We start from the raw sequence: 17,317 nt of genomic DNA, 5'->3' as shown, positions 1-17,317 counted from the left end.
TTCAAAATTTTATCTTTCTTGTGTATTAATGCCAGAACTCAGAATTCCAATGTCTGTCCCAAAAACATTTCAGTACTTGTCCCACAGTGCTTGTGTAACAAAATTCATGAAGAATCAGTGGAGCTGGCTGGACTGAACACAATGTTTTTGAAATCAACATTCTCCCAGCTGACCAGAAGACTGCTAAACCAGGTCCTTCTTCCTCATCCCTCTTTCTCACACTCCTAGCTGTACAATGACTGGTTTTTTGACAAGCTCTTTTTCAACACCTCTGTCTGGGATTTTAGTGATTCTGGAGATGAGAGTTGTGTGTCTGAAGAGCCCCAGCAAGAGTCAGAAAACAAAGTTACTCACCAATTGCCATGTGTAGATATTTAGGATGAGAACCTGCATTATTATGGTGAACTCTGCTCAATGTTTTCAAAAAATACTCATGAGTGCTCTAGCTCCAGGAGATGTTGAGTCCTGGATTCCAAGCTGGCAAACACACTTGCCCTACTGCCCCTGAAGCAAGTGCCTCAGCTCCAGAAAAAGTAGCTTTCCTTTTTACATCAAAATTCTGACTGATGCGTAACAAGAATTTCCCTTTTCTTTAGGTAGTGTCCTGGACCAGTCATCTGAGCTGCATAAAGCACATTTTACAGGTGCTTCATTCCTGTCTGGGATTTCATTCTGTGCATTTAACATCTGCATCCTAATCTGCAGAACTATCTTGCTGGATTTGTCTCTTCCATTTTTTTGTGGGAGCTAGAATATGAAGTGTAAGAAACTAAGAAAACTGGGAGGTAGTTTTATCATCATCTGCCCAGAGCTGCATGACTCCATTCCTCCTTCTGTCACAGACCTGCTACCTCAGGTGATATAAGTCACTTCCTCAAAGCTGTGTTCCTAATCTGCATCCTGGGAATATCACTGAAAGAAATGCTGGGCATTCACTGCTACATCTAAACTTGAGCATTTTACATACTTGAGACATGTACACTGCCTAATGTGAACAGCTGTCCCTTCTGCCATCTCCAAAATAGCTACTGTTCAGTGTTTCAAGTCTGTAGCTTTGTAGCTTACTGACTTATAACTACCATTGATAGCTCCCCTGCCTACAAAGACAGAATACAGACAGCCCCTATCTCAGAGGGGGTTCAGTTAATTAAAGATTCATTACTTGGGGTTTGACTTTTCAATGATAGGTTTTGCATTAATAAATACTGTCCTCAGAGCTGAACAGTGTGATGCAAACAATGCACAGAGCCAAACTGCAGCCTTGGAGGAGAAAAAAAAATACATAAGATCTGCTTATGAGGTGAGCAGCATTTACCACATGGCTCAGAAAAAACATACTAACTTCATGATCAAATAATTAAAGAATGCACTTCATTGCACATGTACCAGGATGGGAAATTCAATCTATATGGGTAACCATCCATCTGGTATTTGATGTTGCTTTCATAAACTTATAAATAAATGATCACTTAAGTTAATTTTTATATACATTACACATACAAAAGAACTATCAGCAGTGCTGAATGAAGCAGGAATGGCTGCTAACTTGCAAGAAAATGTATAATTTCTATACTACCATTATGTAAATATCACACGTGAAAGAAATCCAGACTCACATCTCTCATCATCTTCACTGCTTCCCTGGTCCTTCCCAGTTTCCTTGCACACATTGCCAGCCTTCTTTTAATATATACTAACACATTGGTGTCCCTTCCTGTATAAGAGGAAAAAGAACAGCGTTAAGATAAAAAAAGACAAAGCTTTATTTAGTCTTCCAACACAAAAGGAAACACAGTTTTCTTTCATTTTTTTTCTTACTTGCTACCATCAGTGTTTTCACAAGATTTTTAATAAAATGTTACCCAATTCTGAAGATTTAGATGTGGCATAATATCACTTAAATCAGTGGCAATAATCCAGATATACAGTGGTACAAATAAGTACTCTTGGGTTGGCCTTGCACTGATGAAATGTAAGATCTGAAGGTACAGTTATGTACATGCTTGTCAACAAGAAGTATTAAAGCAAATCTTCAAACTCCTAACAATCATCTTCTTACTTATTAGAAGAAAAATACACTTCTGTTTACAGCCTTTAGTCATTAGCCAATTATCATCCTCAAATTCCTCACACCACTAATTATGGCAAATTAATATATTTTAGATATGATAGTCCTGTGTGCTGGAAGAATCCCTAACAGCAAGGAAGACAGAAACTAAACAGCAGTTATAATTAGTCTCTTGGAGAATTCTTATGCCTTTCACTTCTCATTCACTTTGAATGCAAACTCTTAAAATGCTTCTGGACCAACAGGAAATGAGTGGAGAGATAATAATCTATAAAATTACTGAATCATGAAAATGTAAGACACCTGCTACAAATTATCTTTGTGTATAGCATGTGGTCTGTAAAGATTGTAGCCTACTCCTAACATTTTCAAGCCTTTCATAATAAGAACAACATGTGTGCTGAAAACATTCCAAGTACCTACAAATCGTTTTAAAGCTGTGATTAAAAATTTCAAATAGATTAAGCAGCAGGTTGAAAGGACTTACTTTAGAAGAAAAAAATAAATAAGGAGAGAAGAATTTCTTTAGCTGTATTCTATATTACCTAATTCCTTATCTCTTTATTGATTCCTATGTATTTAATATACAATTTATTAATTACATCTGTTTCAATATGTTTATGTAATGTACTATGAAGTATACATTTCAGGTTAAGCTTCTTTTCAGGATTTTGAGCAGAAATGGTCAAAAGGCATCTACTTATTATGAAATCAAAATAATTTTTCAGGCCAAATTCTGCAAGGTTACTAAGGATTTGGGATGCCTAACATGAGCAATCTTAAAAATTAAATTGCCCTTGCTTTCTGTAAACTATCACCTTTTGAAAGAGGGCAAGTGGGGTACCCAAGTCATTATCTACTCTTAAAAGTTATTATTTACCCTTTATGATCTGACAAAATATTATATGAAGGAGATGAAACACCTGAATAAACAGAAACACAGAACAATATGTTGTTCAAGAGATGACAGTGTATTTCACCTTTAAAAGATGTAATGCCCACTCTTCATCCCAGAATTAATTCTGAAGTCCAGAAATGGAATGCAAGACTTTTCAGAACCATAAAACTGCTACACATGTCCCCCCTCCACAGTCCCTCCTCTCCAGCCTTGTAAACCATGCAGAAGTCCAGCATATAATCAAAAGAATTCTATGTGAAGGCTCTGAGTCCAAGGCAACATCTGAGGCTGGAGATTCTCTAATTTCTGTGGGTGGACACTGGCATTTCCAAGGGGGACTGAGTGGCACAGAACAGTGGGATGATCCAGCCCCTCCTGAAGACATGGTCAGAGCAGGCAGTCACTGTTCAGCCTCCCTGCTCTGTGAAAATGCACTTAGCTTTGTGAATCAATGGGTTACCTCCTCTGCTGCAGTACTGAGGGCTCAGAGAATCAAATCTGATGATGACAGTAACCATCTAGCACACACAGGTTACAGAAATACTGTACTTGTATGTGCCTGCACAAACTTTCTCAGGTGACCTCAGACAAAAACATCATGACGGTGCTTACTAACTACTTCTTGTGAACTTTTCATAAAGTTGTTGCTTGGAATGGATTGAGTGCACAAATTAAGGTTTCACAGACAACCATAAGTCTATTAGAACCCAAAAATTGCCTCAAGGGCTCAGCTGCTCTATACTTTTATTTTCACCAAAAATGAACAAATCATCCTAAATATAATTTTACAACCAACAAATGTTTAAAATACTGCCCTTGAAGCTTTCTGAAACCTCGGGTTTTCAGGTATAGACTTGCATACACTTTTGAAACCAGGGTCACACACAATTTTGCTATGTACAATTTCTAACAGTAATCTTCAAATTATGTAAGATAGCCAGAGGCTGTGAAATCAGATCCTGAGAAACCTGAAGATGCCCAGAAGTATGGTAGTGCTTGTATTCATGTAATTAATTTGAGTAACTTTTGCCTAAGGTATCCATTGTAGTCTAGAAATAACCTTGACTGGTGGCTTTATTATCTTTTTGGTCATTTACTGTCAGTGAATGTATTTTCTTGGATTTAAAGAATATCTAATAAATAACAGAGCAGATAAATCTGCTTATTCAAATTTTTTTAAAAAGTAATAAAAATCTAGACTTTCAATTAAAGCACTTCCTTATTCCAGTTGTTAAATTTTATGTTTCTGTGACCTTTCTTAATAAACACAACTAACTTCAAATTTCCCACTGGTTAATGGGTCTCATTAACATTTACACAGAACAACACAGTGTAAGCATTTTCCCCCAGAGCTGTTAGGCAAAACATCACTTCACTCCTGTTTCCACCCTTCTACACCACCTTTTCACAGCATGAGCCCAGGTTTAGCAAAATGGCTAAAGGCAACTTCCTTAAAGGGTGTTCAGCTTTTTCTGAACGTCCTATCTCTTTGGCTCTGATACCTTTTCTTTTCAGTTAGTATGCTTAGGCTATCCTGCTTAAGTTATGCTATCATGCTTAAGTATTTTCTGCCATGACAAAATAAAGGCACCTCCGTAATCTGAGCATTGACAGCTCAGGAACAGAATCAAGCAAAAACACTAAAACAGAATAGTCTGGTTCTATGGCCATACTCCAGTCAATGTCAAACACTGAGTGCATAGTTCTTGGGGGGGAAATGAAAAAACCCACAACTCCAAATCCAAAGAACTCTGTGGAAGTTCTCTCCCTCCTAAAAACTTACTGTGTTGGGCTTCATACTGGGCACCGTGGTGCTGTAGCTGCTGACTGCGCCTGTAGCAGCCCTCCCCAGCTTTCAGAGCCTGCTTGAACAGCTTCTCTGCTTCTACAATTGTTGTTGCTTCCTCTTCAGCTAAGAGAATATAAGCAGTAGCACACCTGCAAAAGTATCAGAGGAAAAAAGCATGAGAAAGGTATGTGAAGTAAATAATATATGAAGACTGGCAAGGATGTACTGAATACAGAGGCAAGGAAATTTTGTCCATGTACCCTTCTGATGAACTATTCTGATTAATAAATATTCTGTCAACAACACCATGACTCTCATTTTTAGGTACTGTACCACTAAGCCCTTGAGTACACCTACTGACAACTGTCCCAGAAAGTAAAGCACTGTCTCACTAATCCTAGATCTCTAAAACTCGTTCTGGAAATCAAGACTAGTTTTATGCACAATTGTTTTAATATAAACCATATCCCTTACTGTAATGATATGAAAAGAATCAATAGAACTGTAACACTTGCCATATAAAAAGAATGGGTTATAAATGTAAAGATAAAACAACAACTACAACAAAGAAAACCCAACCCAGACCAAGCAAAAAGCAAAACAGCAATGTGCCCTTGCAGCAGAGCTGCACTAGAAGTGTTTCCAAGAGGTTGAGGGAGGTGATCCTTCCCCTCTAGTCAGCCCTGGCGAGGCTACATGTGGGTGTGCCGTGTCCAGTTCTGGGCTCCCCAGTACAAGGGGGACACAGACGTACTGCAGAGAGTCCAATGAAGGGCCATGAAGGTGATTAGAGACTGGGGCATCTCCCATATGAGGACTGCTCAGTCTGGAGAAGAAAAGGCTTTGGGGGAAATTTGTCAAAGTTTGTAAATGCCTGCAGTGAGGGGGCAAAGAGGAAAGTGACAGGCTCTTTTTAGTGGTTCCCAGTGACAGGACCAGAGGCAATGGGCACAAAATGAGGCACAGAAGGTTCCCCCTAAACCTCAGAAACACTCTTATTGTAAAGGTGACTGAGCACTGGTACAAGCTGTCCAAGGAAGTTGTCAAGTCTCTCTCCTTGGAGACACTCCAAAGCCTGCTGGACATGGTCCTGTGCAATGCATTGTGGGTGGCCTGGTCTGAAGAGAGGGGTTGGATATTGACCTCCAGAGATCTCTCCTAACCTCAGCCATTCTGTAATTCTGTGAAATGTGAGTAGGGCAGGCTTATAGCTCACTTTTCCCTTTTATGCTGCATGTTAAATCACTATACAAGAAGAAAGAATTCTTTCTCTTCTTCTGATGAAACATATGAAGGACAATCTGTAAAGTATTGATTTATGGAATTCTAAAAGGTAGCAATCTCAGTTCAGAAACCTAAGGGATTCCCTTTATGCATGTTAGCAATATTTATACAGTTTGCCATACCAGCAAATCATCACAGCACTGAGATTTTTGTGGGATCTTAGAATACTACACTTCTCATTGAAAAAGTAAGTAACAGACTCAAGGACAAAAAGTCACAGCACATTACATCATATTCTCTCATACTATGAAATGAGTATTTCAGAATGTGTTTATGAGTCTCTTCTTTCTTGCTTCTGTTCTTGATGACTAAGAAATCCAAAAGGGAACTCTCCATCCTGTAAATGCACATTTCATATGCTCATCAGGAGGTAACTTAATTAACACTTTTCTATGCTGTTCCAAAGCCTGCTGACATCAGTGGGAAGACTCCCATTGTCATCACTACCATAAGGATCTAGCCAGCACAACATGCAGCTGTGCTGTTTTCCTTCTGTTTTAGGCCTTCCTTTGACAGGAAGGAATTTTTAATCGTGGTTAAAAATTACTGTAGCAAACCCCCAGCCTTAAAATATCATCAAATGGATTTTTAAAAGACAGAAAATAAATGTTAATATTGTTGTCACTCACTCATTCAATTCCAAAGCTTCATGTGCTGCAGAAATTCGGGCTTGAGGGTTTCTCTCTCTCCAGGCTTTTTGCATTACTATTCAATAAACAAAGAGGAGGGAGAAACATCAGTTATTACAGGATTAACAAGGAGAATCTACTGCAATATAAGAACAGAATTTACTGACCTCAGCCTAACTCACTACAGAGCATTTCCTATAGCTCAGCGACCATTCAAAAGGATAGATAACAAGCAGGTGCTTTTATCCCAAATACTCCATGCTTTTTCTTCTTTCATTTAATTAAACTTTTTTCAAGGAGAAAGCCTGGCTGAGAGACCAGGCTGTCTGCACTGCCAAGTATAGAGGTGACAAGTAGCTACTTCCTCTGGTGTAGTAGGTTCCACAGGGAACAGAACCATAAAGGGATAGCTGGAATTCTTATTTTAGCTCCTTATTCTGCTGTTGCCTTATGTGAGTGCTAAATGGAAACAACTTCCAGGCTAATATTGCCACTTAATAATTACACCACTGAGTTCAGAAAACAGGATTCATATTTATTATGTGTCAAAAAAGCACAGTAAGCTCTCCTTCATAACTATGCCTTCAGAATGGAGCACCCAACTGTTAGTATCTCTGTCTTCCTAACAGACAAAGATTTATCTTTTCAGAGGCAAATTCTAATGACTGAAATCATTGCTGTACATTTTTAGTAGAATAAAAGACTGCATGTGGACTTCACAGTATAGGCTTAACACAACTAAAGCTGCTTATACAAATTCAGTTGTAAATGTGCTGTTCCCATTTTTTACAGAGCTTCTAACTACGTCAGGGAATGAAACACAGGTCTCAAATTTTACATCAGCTCTCTCTCTTTCTGTCAGTGTAGACTAAACAGAACCTAGATAATGTAATGCAACCTACTACACTGCAGCTGGAGGCAAGTGAACTATGTATGTGGAAGCCACTGCAGGAAAGAGGAGGAAAGGAACAAACCTTTACACTTTTAAATCATACCCTGAATGTCTCCAGCAACACAGCAGAACAACACAGCAACATAAATTAGATCACTTACATGCACAGACACTTGCTCAGGCCTAGAATTCTATAAATCCAACAACAATTGTATTTGGCATGATCAAACTTTTGCCTTTTCTTATCTATGCAAAAGAAGTGATGTCTCACTGCAATTTTCTTGCATCATCTTAAATCAGCCATTAATCTATTAGCAAAAGCACTTGTTCACAAGGTCTCTTACTAGCATCTGCAGGCCGTAAATGATCTGTGTCACATGTGAAGAATGTCTGATGGTCCTGTGCCGAAAGATTCATGTCGTAGTAAGTCAGAGGTTCTCTCCCTGTTACCCATGTATACCTGCAAACATGCCAACAAGGAGACATTTCGGTTAAGGAGGTCACACTTGGCAAAACAAATCCAGAAAAGAATCCTAGACCTTTGAGATGGGCATAGCCAGGTAAGTTCACCTGGTCAATCTTCTAACCAATATACATTGCATTTCACTGTACTGTGATGGAGCAGTGGTAGCTGAGCCTAAGCTGATGAGGATATTGAAAAGTACACACTGCAACTTGGTAACACATATGTTCAAATATTAGGACTCCATGAAACCTATATGGAGTTCATTAGGTTGTTTGCAATAATGGATTTGAACAGAAATGCTGCATTAACACCAGTTACAACACACTAAGGTTACTTCATCTTTTTTTATAAGGTTGCCAAAAACTGGAGAAATAGCAAATATTAGAGAAATAAGAAAGTGTATCAGCATGAATTTAAATTCCTTTTAATTCAGAAACTTTTTATAAATTACATAAAAACCTGACATGACTGCATGTATGCATAGTTGATTTTCTTTTCATCTTTTAAGTTAGATTAATTGAAAAGGACAGGTAAGCTCCTTAAGCCAGTACTGTGCCTGAGAACTGTAATTTTGTAGCACCTACCGATTATATTCAGCTCCTCTGAACAGATTTAAAGGATTTCGCCAGACTTTGCATTCTGTAAGAAGTAGACACACACATAATGAATCTCTCCCAAATTACAATGGTACTTGAGATTTATAAAAAACATCAGTCACCAAACAATGAGCCTTTTTAAATGACTTATTTTTTACAGGTGCAAATGCAAAAGCCCATCAAGAGCACTGAAATGAATGTAATCAGACTGGTATTCCTTTCTTAAATAATAATTTAATTATAAATTAGTGTCAACAAATGCAATCATTCCCGACAAATAATCACTAACAAAGCCCCAAATGCCACATGAAAAGATAATACTGATTAGTTCCAGGACTCCCATTTACCATAATGCAAAACTGAAGAGAGATCACACTGGGTTATTGCACTAAAAAACAGCAATTAACTCGGTCCCTATGGACTTGTTATTTCTCCAGAAAAACATAACTGTCCAGTTAATGCTGTAAATCACTGCGAATCTCAGATACAGTTGCCAAAATTAATTCCTCCCTAGTTTGTGAAGTAAAAATCCAGGGAAACATCTGCTGATCTTACTTAAGATAGAAGCAGATGCTGAAATTGATTGGCAGAGAAAAGTTCATTGCATTGCAAAGGTTTCAGAATATTATAAACATTCTATAAACTTCCCTCGGGGGAAAATTTGAAAGAAGTAAGAGATATGGAAATCAACAATGCAATTTAAAGCAAAAGTTTAAAAAATATAATCAAATTGTACAGCCTTTGAAACAGTGAGGTCTTGATTCTGGCTTTTCCTTTAATTTAACACCAGATTAATTCTCTTAATTTCAATAAAGACAACTCACTCCAGTGAAGGTGAGACCAGAATAAACCCCACTATTTGCACAAAGCCTCACTGAGAGGCAGAATGTCATTCCACCTCAGATCTGCTACTGGATGACCCCTCACATGGTGCTCTAGAAAAACTCATCAGTAGCACTGGCCCTCCAGCATTTCACCAGGTGCTTTCACTAATATTCACTACGAATTTTGTGACACCATTTCTAGAGCTCAAACCAACAGTTTTCTGTAGAATATTGAGTCAGAAGGGTATCTTTAGGGTAACAATATGCCTCTTCCCTTTATGTCTATTTTGTTAGAAAAAGAAGTACTGAACAGCAAGTCCTCTTTTTTCATGGACACAGGTCCCACGTCTGAGTATGGGGCTACAGTAGCATGGACAGAAAGCATTTTACATAAATTATTCACAGTAACTGAAGGAACCCTCAGCAGCACAGAAAGTGGAATAGGAGGTGGGCCCTCAGTTTGCTGCCTACCCAGCAAGTGCATGGAGCACACACAGGAAGAGGCAGACTTTAGGGAGGAGTATATCTTTAAGTATCCATTTCAGCAGGCAGCTAATATTAGACAGTTCCACCAGTTTACTCAGCAGAATGCTTGACTGACACTCAGCTGTGCTCTGCTGTGCAGCCAGAGGGTAGGGCTGTTTGACAAGCTTCAATCCGACAGTTTTTACATAATATAACTTTCAAACCATTGTAAATATTAAATCAACATCAGACTTCTCAGTTCCAGAGATGTAATTCAATGTCTACTCTGTTTGCAACCAATAAGATTAGGTAACAAGTATGTAATTGCAGTGACACTTTTTGTTCATCTTACTTGAATTCAACTGGTTATGTTTTATCCAAAGTATGAAGTATTTTGGTACTGTAGCAGGGAAAGGCTGAACTGAGGTAGAAAAAGGAGAGGTAAAGAAGGCCTTTCATTACCACCTTCATGTCCTGGGAATGTTTTGGCATCTGTGTGGCTAATTAAACATGGTGTACTCTTGCTCTTTTCTGTTTTGGTATCTGCTAACACCATGGTCTCAGTAGAACATCAGTCTTCTTACTTTTCTAAAGACAAAGGTATCTACTGCAACATTCTACCATAGTCAAACATCTACAGAGAAACACACAGTGAGCCAAGAGAAAAAGCCATCTTCATCTTGTTGGATATCAAAAAAAAAAAATCCCAGTGTTAATGCATGGTAAACCAACAAGGTTGCCTTTTCTGCCACATTACAAACTGTAACATAACTAAGTACTTATTTTAACTTTTCAGAGACTTTTTCAATAATGACTTTTTAAGCACTGATAACTTTTCTGAAGGCTATCCATACAGGCACACTGTCCAGAGACACTGAGAGTTCCAGCTCTGTGTCATTGCACTGACAGCAAACACACTCCTTGTCTATTTCTTTATATCAGAAAAGTCAAGATGCTGGTGGGAACCTCATTAGTCAAAATACGGTGCCTTCTGCTTTAAAATGACAGGAGTTATTTCAGAGCTGCTGAAGTGTGACTGAGCACACTGATGAGTGCACACAGGTGCTTCCAAGCCATCCCATGCTTTCTGCCAGTTCACCCAAATCTAATATCCTGGACCATGCAGTGCTGCTATTCACAGCCTCTCTTCAGATGAGAATGGCAACAGCTGAATTTGCTGTGCTGTATGGAGGCTTCTTTAAGTAGACTTACTCAGTAAATAACAAGGTTTTGTGAGGCCACCTATATTATTTAACATTTAAGTTCAGAGTTAATTTTTGTTTGCCTGTCTTCATGCACATGGAGGAATAGAGATAAAATTTGCCAGGTACAGACACAGGCAGCTCAGCTGTGAAACAATGTTTTCTCCATAAGTGAATTTTTTTTATTTTTGTGAACCTTTGTAAATTCTGATATATTCTAAAAGCCTACATATCAAATAAACTTAATAAAATTGTAGTTGATTCTAGGATCACATCCCTAATTAAATTCCCATATAAAGATTACAGTCTATAAGCCAAGCTTCGACAGAGACAAATAAGCTTCATTTTACAGATGAGGAGCACAAACCCAGATGCTCCTGCCCTGACTTTAACAGAGAGTCTCTCACTGTTAAAGCCAGAAGCAATAGCATTTTCGTCACTCAAGGGCTAATTTTTCAATTCATTCTCCTCAGGCAGCTAAGTCACCCAAGTAGTGGGTTGACACAAGTTCCCCTGGGGTTCCTTCAGTCCACAAATTTCAGTGCCTGGGGGGCTGATTCACTGTAGGCAGGCTGGCCTGTCTCAGAGGAACCATCATCCAGGCAATCAGGCACCTGACTCAAAGCCTCAGGCTACAGTGACTTAGGGTCAGACACCTTCACTGAAACTTGCATGGCCTTAGAATCCCTGGAAGCTTGTAAAAATCAGGCCACAAAAATCAGGCCTGAAACCATGCCTCCTAAACTGGAGGCCTGTAAAAAAAGCCTGACTATGTTAGGATTTGCCCAAAGTCACAAATCAAATCCATAGCAGAGTCAGGAACATAACAAGCCCTTAAGCTGTTAAAAGTCACCATGTTTCCACTTCCTAAAGTGAAATCCAAGTGTTGTTTACATACTACTTAAAAAACAAAGTGATGCAAACTCAGAATAACATTTCTGGCTTCTTTGTCTGTTTGAGGTTGTTTTTGGGGTTTTTTTTTTTTTTGTCTGATTTTTTTTAACAACTTTGTTATTACTTAAAATGATTTCAGTAAAAATACTTCCTGCCTTTAAAATCACAGAATCAGACAACTGGTTGAGTTGGAAGGGACCACAGTGAGTCACCCGATGCTCAAACAGAGTCATCCCAGAGGCCATGGCACAGGACTGCATTGAGATGGTGCTGGAATATCTCCAGAGAGGGAGACTCCACGGCCTCTCTGGGCAGCCTGTGTTCCACTGCTTGGTCACCTGCACAGTAAAGAAGTCCTTCATATTCTGCCTGCTGCCTTTTGTCCTATTGCTTGGCATCACCGAGCTCCATCCCTTTGACCCCTCTCTTCACATAGACATTGATGAGGTCCCGTCTCAGGAGCAGCTGAACAGGCCCAGCTCCCTCAGCCTTTCCTCATAAGAGATGCTCCACCCCCTCAATCATCTTTGCAGCCCCTCCGCTGGACAAAGATACCGCAGAAAGGGCACGTGCGATTCGGCATGGCTTTCACAAGGAGAAAATAAAGGCAGCCTGAAGCAGAGCCCTGCCTCTCCCGGCGCCGCTCACCTGAGACGCTCTGGCGGCTCGAGTCCGCGTCCCCGCCCGCGGCGCTGGCGGCGCTGGGCGCGCTGTTGTCCACCCCGCCCAGCAGGGGGCGCAGGTGGCTCACCGAGACCTGCTCGATGAAGGAGGTGCCGTACTTGCGGAAGTACCACCACTCGAAGATCTGCAAGGCACACACGCCGTCAGGGCCGCCGGCCGCAAACCGCTCCTCCAGCCCGCTCCTCCCGCCGCCCGCTCCTCCGCCCCGGCCCCAGCCCGCTCCTCCCGCCCGCTGCCGCCTCAGCGCTGCTCCGCGGCCGCACAAGCGAGGCGGCACCTGCCCGCCTCATCCCTCTTAAATACGACCCAGGATTAGGTGCAAAATCTCAAATATTGCCAACGCAATTATTTTTAATTAAAACAACAACAACAACAAAACCCCCTCCAATCATTTCAGCTGTTAGGCGTGTTTGGTTAAATTGTCCTCCAGAACAGCCTCCCTCCCCGGAGCCCCCACCCGGGCCGGTATCAGCCACGGGCGGTCCGGCCGGGATCCGCCTCGCCTCAGCTCCCTCTGCAGCCAGGGACTGTGAGGAAAAGCAGGTTTGCTTCTTTCCCCAGTAAATGCTTCCAAAGACATTCACTGAGTTTAATTTTTTTTAAAAAAATGTTAAAAATGCCAAACGCCAGGAAGTTGAATCCCGTTCCTTTTAAGATTTTTTTTCCCCCCTAGCTGAACTGTTTTTATTTTGTTCGGCTGACTCCAAATTAATTTTATTTTCAGGCATTTGTCTGAGCTAGCAAATCAGAAAAAAATTATTTACAGAACTCGACACAGAAAATAGTTTCACAGCCTAAGAGAGCACCTTGTAATTAAAATTATACGCATAAATACATATCTGTGGTATTTTCAACAAAAATATATATTACTTGGTAAGGAAACACATATTTCAGGAAACCACATAAACCTGGAAATGAAGACTGTTTCATTAAAATAAGGAAAAGGTTTAGACTGTAAAAATTTTAAAGAAACACATGCTAATAATGAATAGGTAAGTTGCACTTGAATTGTCACTCAAACCTCTACATACCATGGGGAAACAAAACCAAATCTGAGAAATTTTGAGAAATTTGGCAGGACTTTGTAATACTGACTGCACTAAAAACTGGGAATGAAGAGTCTCTGCCCTTTCCATTTTCTTCAGTATCTCCACATGTTATACCAGTACTGAAAGCTTTGATAAAATCTCTTCCTACGAGGCACAATCAACAATAAAGGAAAGGACTGTGTTCACATCTTTGTCACCCTCAGTGTGCTGTTGGGCAGGTTTTGGTGGGTCAGCCTATAGACAGCTGGCTCTGGAAAGCTTCTTCAGGGTCTGCCTGCTCCAGAAAACTTCAGGCCAGGCTTCACGCACTTCCTCCTTCAATACTTTTTAAAGTTCTCTTGACCTCTTTATACAGTTGAAAATACTTCTGTCTCCATGAGATTGGATTGTCTGTAGACAAGACATACTTTTTACCCCACCCCGTTTAAAGGAAGGAGAAAAAAAATTTTCTGACGTAGAAAGAAAACGTTCCTCTCCAAAAGATGCTCCCAATGCATTCTGCACTGAGGCTTCCCCTAAATTTAAAGGTGTTGCCAAAGCATCTAGAGGATTCATATAGAAGGAGTTTATCTGCACAGGAGTGAAAAGGAATGAAGCTGGTGGCTACTTGAGATGAGGTCACACAAGATTGTGTGACAGCTCTGGAGATCACTCCCCAAAACAATCTAATGCTGTTTCTGGGAGACATCAACAACAAAAAATTGAGCAGTCTGGGGAGAAGACAGAAGGCCTATGTGCACACCTAGCATTTGGGAAGATAAACAGATGGTCACAGAGAAACCAGAGCATTAATATATTCAGATCTTTGTGAACTCTTTCCCACCCAAGTCACCAAAAACCCACACAACCTGGACAGTTCCTCCTTGCACAGACTCTGAGGTCTGAGCATTTGGCACTGTTCTGGTTTCACTGGCATGTGCCTGCAGCAGCACCCGGGTGGGAATGCCGAGTGCCAAGGACAGAGTGCTGATGCAGTGTCACTGAACACAGTTCCACACTGCTGATAGGCTTCCCCTGTCATGCATCACTGTCTCTGAATGCTGGAGGTGGTGAACAGGGAGCTGGCATAGGTGTGTCAGCTTTGGTTTTAGCTGTTCTCATGCCCTTAGGCACACCACGCTTTTTAAAGGGGTTAAAGTTTATATCTTATGCTTTAAATGAGCATTATAAGCATGTGGCTGACCATAAGAGAAAGGCTATGCCATAAGATACAGCCACAGATCTGCTATGAACATCTGTTTCTCTTCTGTCTTTGAAAACCCTGGAACAAATGAAGGCACAAAAGCCACAGTTCTACCTGTCCAAAGTCTCAGATGGAGAGGGAGAGGGTGTTAGGAATGAAAGATTATAGTCTTGCACTGAGGCAAGGGACACTCGGTAAGAATTTCACTATAGTGCTAAGTCAGGCACTCAAGTACAGCTGCCAGACTGGCTGTGCAAAACTCAGAACCGTGTCTAACAAGCTTCGTACTTTCTCTCAGAGGAAAAAAAAAAGGTTTTGCAAAATGTGCTAATAAATTCCTGCTCATTATTTCAATCATGATCAGCTTTTAGATGAGGTCAGTAAAACCCAGAGAAGGAGTGAGAAGCACAAAAGCACACTTGAGCCCACTTGTCTTGCACAAATGTATACCAGCTGGAAAGCCATCACACTAAATTTCAAACTGAGGGGAAAATCACAGAGCGTACATATATAAATGTAGTCTCTGCTACAGTTCAGCTGAGTGACAGAAACTTGCTCAAACATGTGACACAGCTGTAAGACTACCTCCTTAGACTTACAAATGCATTAATTACTTTTTAAAATTGCACTGAAGTTCATAAATTGTTTAAGGCAGCTTTGAAAAATATTTACTATGTTGAGTGAAACCAATGCTAGGAAACATCAGCCAGATCTCAATCCATACAGTCTTTTAGAAATTAAAGACATAAATCATCATCACCATCATGAGCCTTTGCTTGGAGTGATTTGCTCAGCAAGTATGAGGAGGTAATCCGTAATCTGGTATTTAAATCAAAACAATAAATTCTCTTTAGAGAATCTTTGCATCTTTCTCAGACAGCATAATCTGCTTTGAAACCTGATTCTATAAATCAAACCTGGCCTCTAACTCCATCATCCAGTTTGAAAGCCATGTGAAGTCAAGGAGCTCATCTGATATAATAAATTACTATAAGGATTAATTACCCACTGTCAGAAATCTGAAGTAGAGAAAAAATTAATCAGGTGATTTCTGTACCACTTCCAAAAGAAAAAGCCACCTCGTTTCTGCCATATACATACAGTGGGGGGAGAGCTCATCTTCAGAGATCTCCCCTTCACAGCAGTGGCAAACTTCTTGGGGGTCTTTCTAGTTCGTGCCTGTGCTTTCAAATTGAAACAGGGTCAAACATATCCAAACCCTCAAGGGATTGTTGGGACCATAATGTTCACAAGGGCCAAGTCAAAACCCATTCTGAATATTTTCTGCTTTGTGTAAAGGAATGAAAATTAGAATTTTTAGTTTTTGATCTGATATAGGTATTGCTTAATGTAAGAGTATTTGATTTTGTAAATGTTGTCTTCTTAATGCACTTCTCTTCCCCTGTGCAATGAAAATGTTACAGTTGTCCTCTTATCTGTGCTCTCACATACAAACAATCCCAGATAATTTTATTTATCTCTGTAGCAATGAATCTATTCTGCATCATTTGGCTGTCAAAGCTGATCTTTCTGCACAGTTTTCAGAACAGATATTCCATTATACATGCATCAATTCACAAGGGATGGTTTTGGTGGTGGTTCTCACTGGACCAAGGAGCAATGTCTATCAATGATTTGAATTATGCTTTTCTGTTTCTCATATCTGAGACAGGCATCCTCTCTTAGAGGATGTATATGTAGTGTATATGTATATGTAGTGTATATGTATGGAGTCTTCAACAGAAGCAGTAAAGAATTTCATTTGCCAGTAACTACCACAGCTCAGATCTCTCTTTCAACCTTGTAATGAGACTTTCAGATCTCAGAGGGGTAGATTTGGAGTACTCTTCAACTAAGCTAATTGATTTAAAGGCAACTTACTTTCTGGAGGAACAGCATAGTGACAGTAAGACTTGATTCCATGGTTAAGTCTATTTTATAAATAAAAGGGACCACAGCACAGGTTTGGCACAAGTAATCATGCTGTTTGTTGCTAGCACACTACCTGGCCTGGGTCAACTCTCCCAGGCAATGACTGCAAATGTTCTAGTGTACTACAACCCAGGAGCTATTTCCAGGAGACAGCATGGAAAGGCCATCCATGTTTTGGGAGGCAAAAATGTTTATCCATATGAGTGTGACTATACAATGCTACTTGCCTTCTAACAAAGCAAGCTGCTGGTCTGTTTTATTTAGCTGTTAGGGGTAGCCAGTGACTCCAGGAGATCCTCCAGTCCTGCTCATCTTGGAACTAGGAAACAGCATGCCTCTGATCATACTGAGTGTCCTTAATGACAGCCTTGAAGGATAAGCACCTCCATTCCTTCTGGATTAAATACACCCACTCAGCATCCTCTTAGACTCTGCTCCTGGTTACCAAACCCCCATTTGTCT

The 17,317-nt window shown here is 40.2% G+C and overlaps 1 protein-coding gene across 4 annotated transcripts in view; it reads right to left on the bottom strand.

Moving 5' to 3' along the window:
• The window catches only part of ST7 (suppression of tumorigenicity 7), a 133,634-nt gene that overhangs the window by 38,381 nt on the left and 77,936 nt on the right, over window positions 1–17,317 (bottom strand). For all 4 annotated transcript variants that reach the window (XM_079304186.1, XM_079304189.1, XM_079304188.1 and 1 more), the window contains exons 3-8: window positions 12,656–12,815; window positions 8,611–8,665; window positions 7,905–8,020; window positions 6,669–6,744; window positions 4,750–4,904; window positions 1,617–1,714 (exon numbers count right to left, since the gene is read on the bottom strand). In XM_079304186.1, the coding sequence (XP_079160312.1) occupies window positions 1,617–1,714; window positions 4,750–4,904; window positions 6,669–6,744; window positions 7,905–8,020; window positions 8,611–8,665; window positions 12,656–12,815 (660 nt within the window). The remainder of the gene's footprint in view (window positions 1–1,616; window positions 1,715–4,749; window positions 4,905–6,668; window positions 6,745–7,904; window positions 8,021–8,610; window positions 8,666–12,655; window positions 12,816–17,317) is intronic.

This window comes from Erithacus rubecula (genome assembly GCF_903797595.1).
Source record: "Erithacus rubecula genome assembly, chromosome: 4".
NCBI lineage: Eukaryota > Metazoa > Chordata > Aves > Passeriformes > Muscicapidae > Erithacus > Erithacus rubecula.
This window is presented reverse-complemented; position numbering and strand designations above follow the sequence as displayed.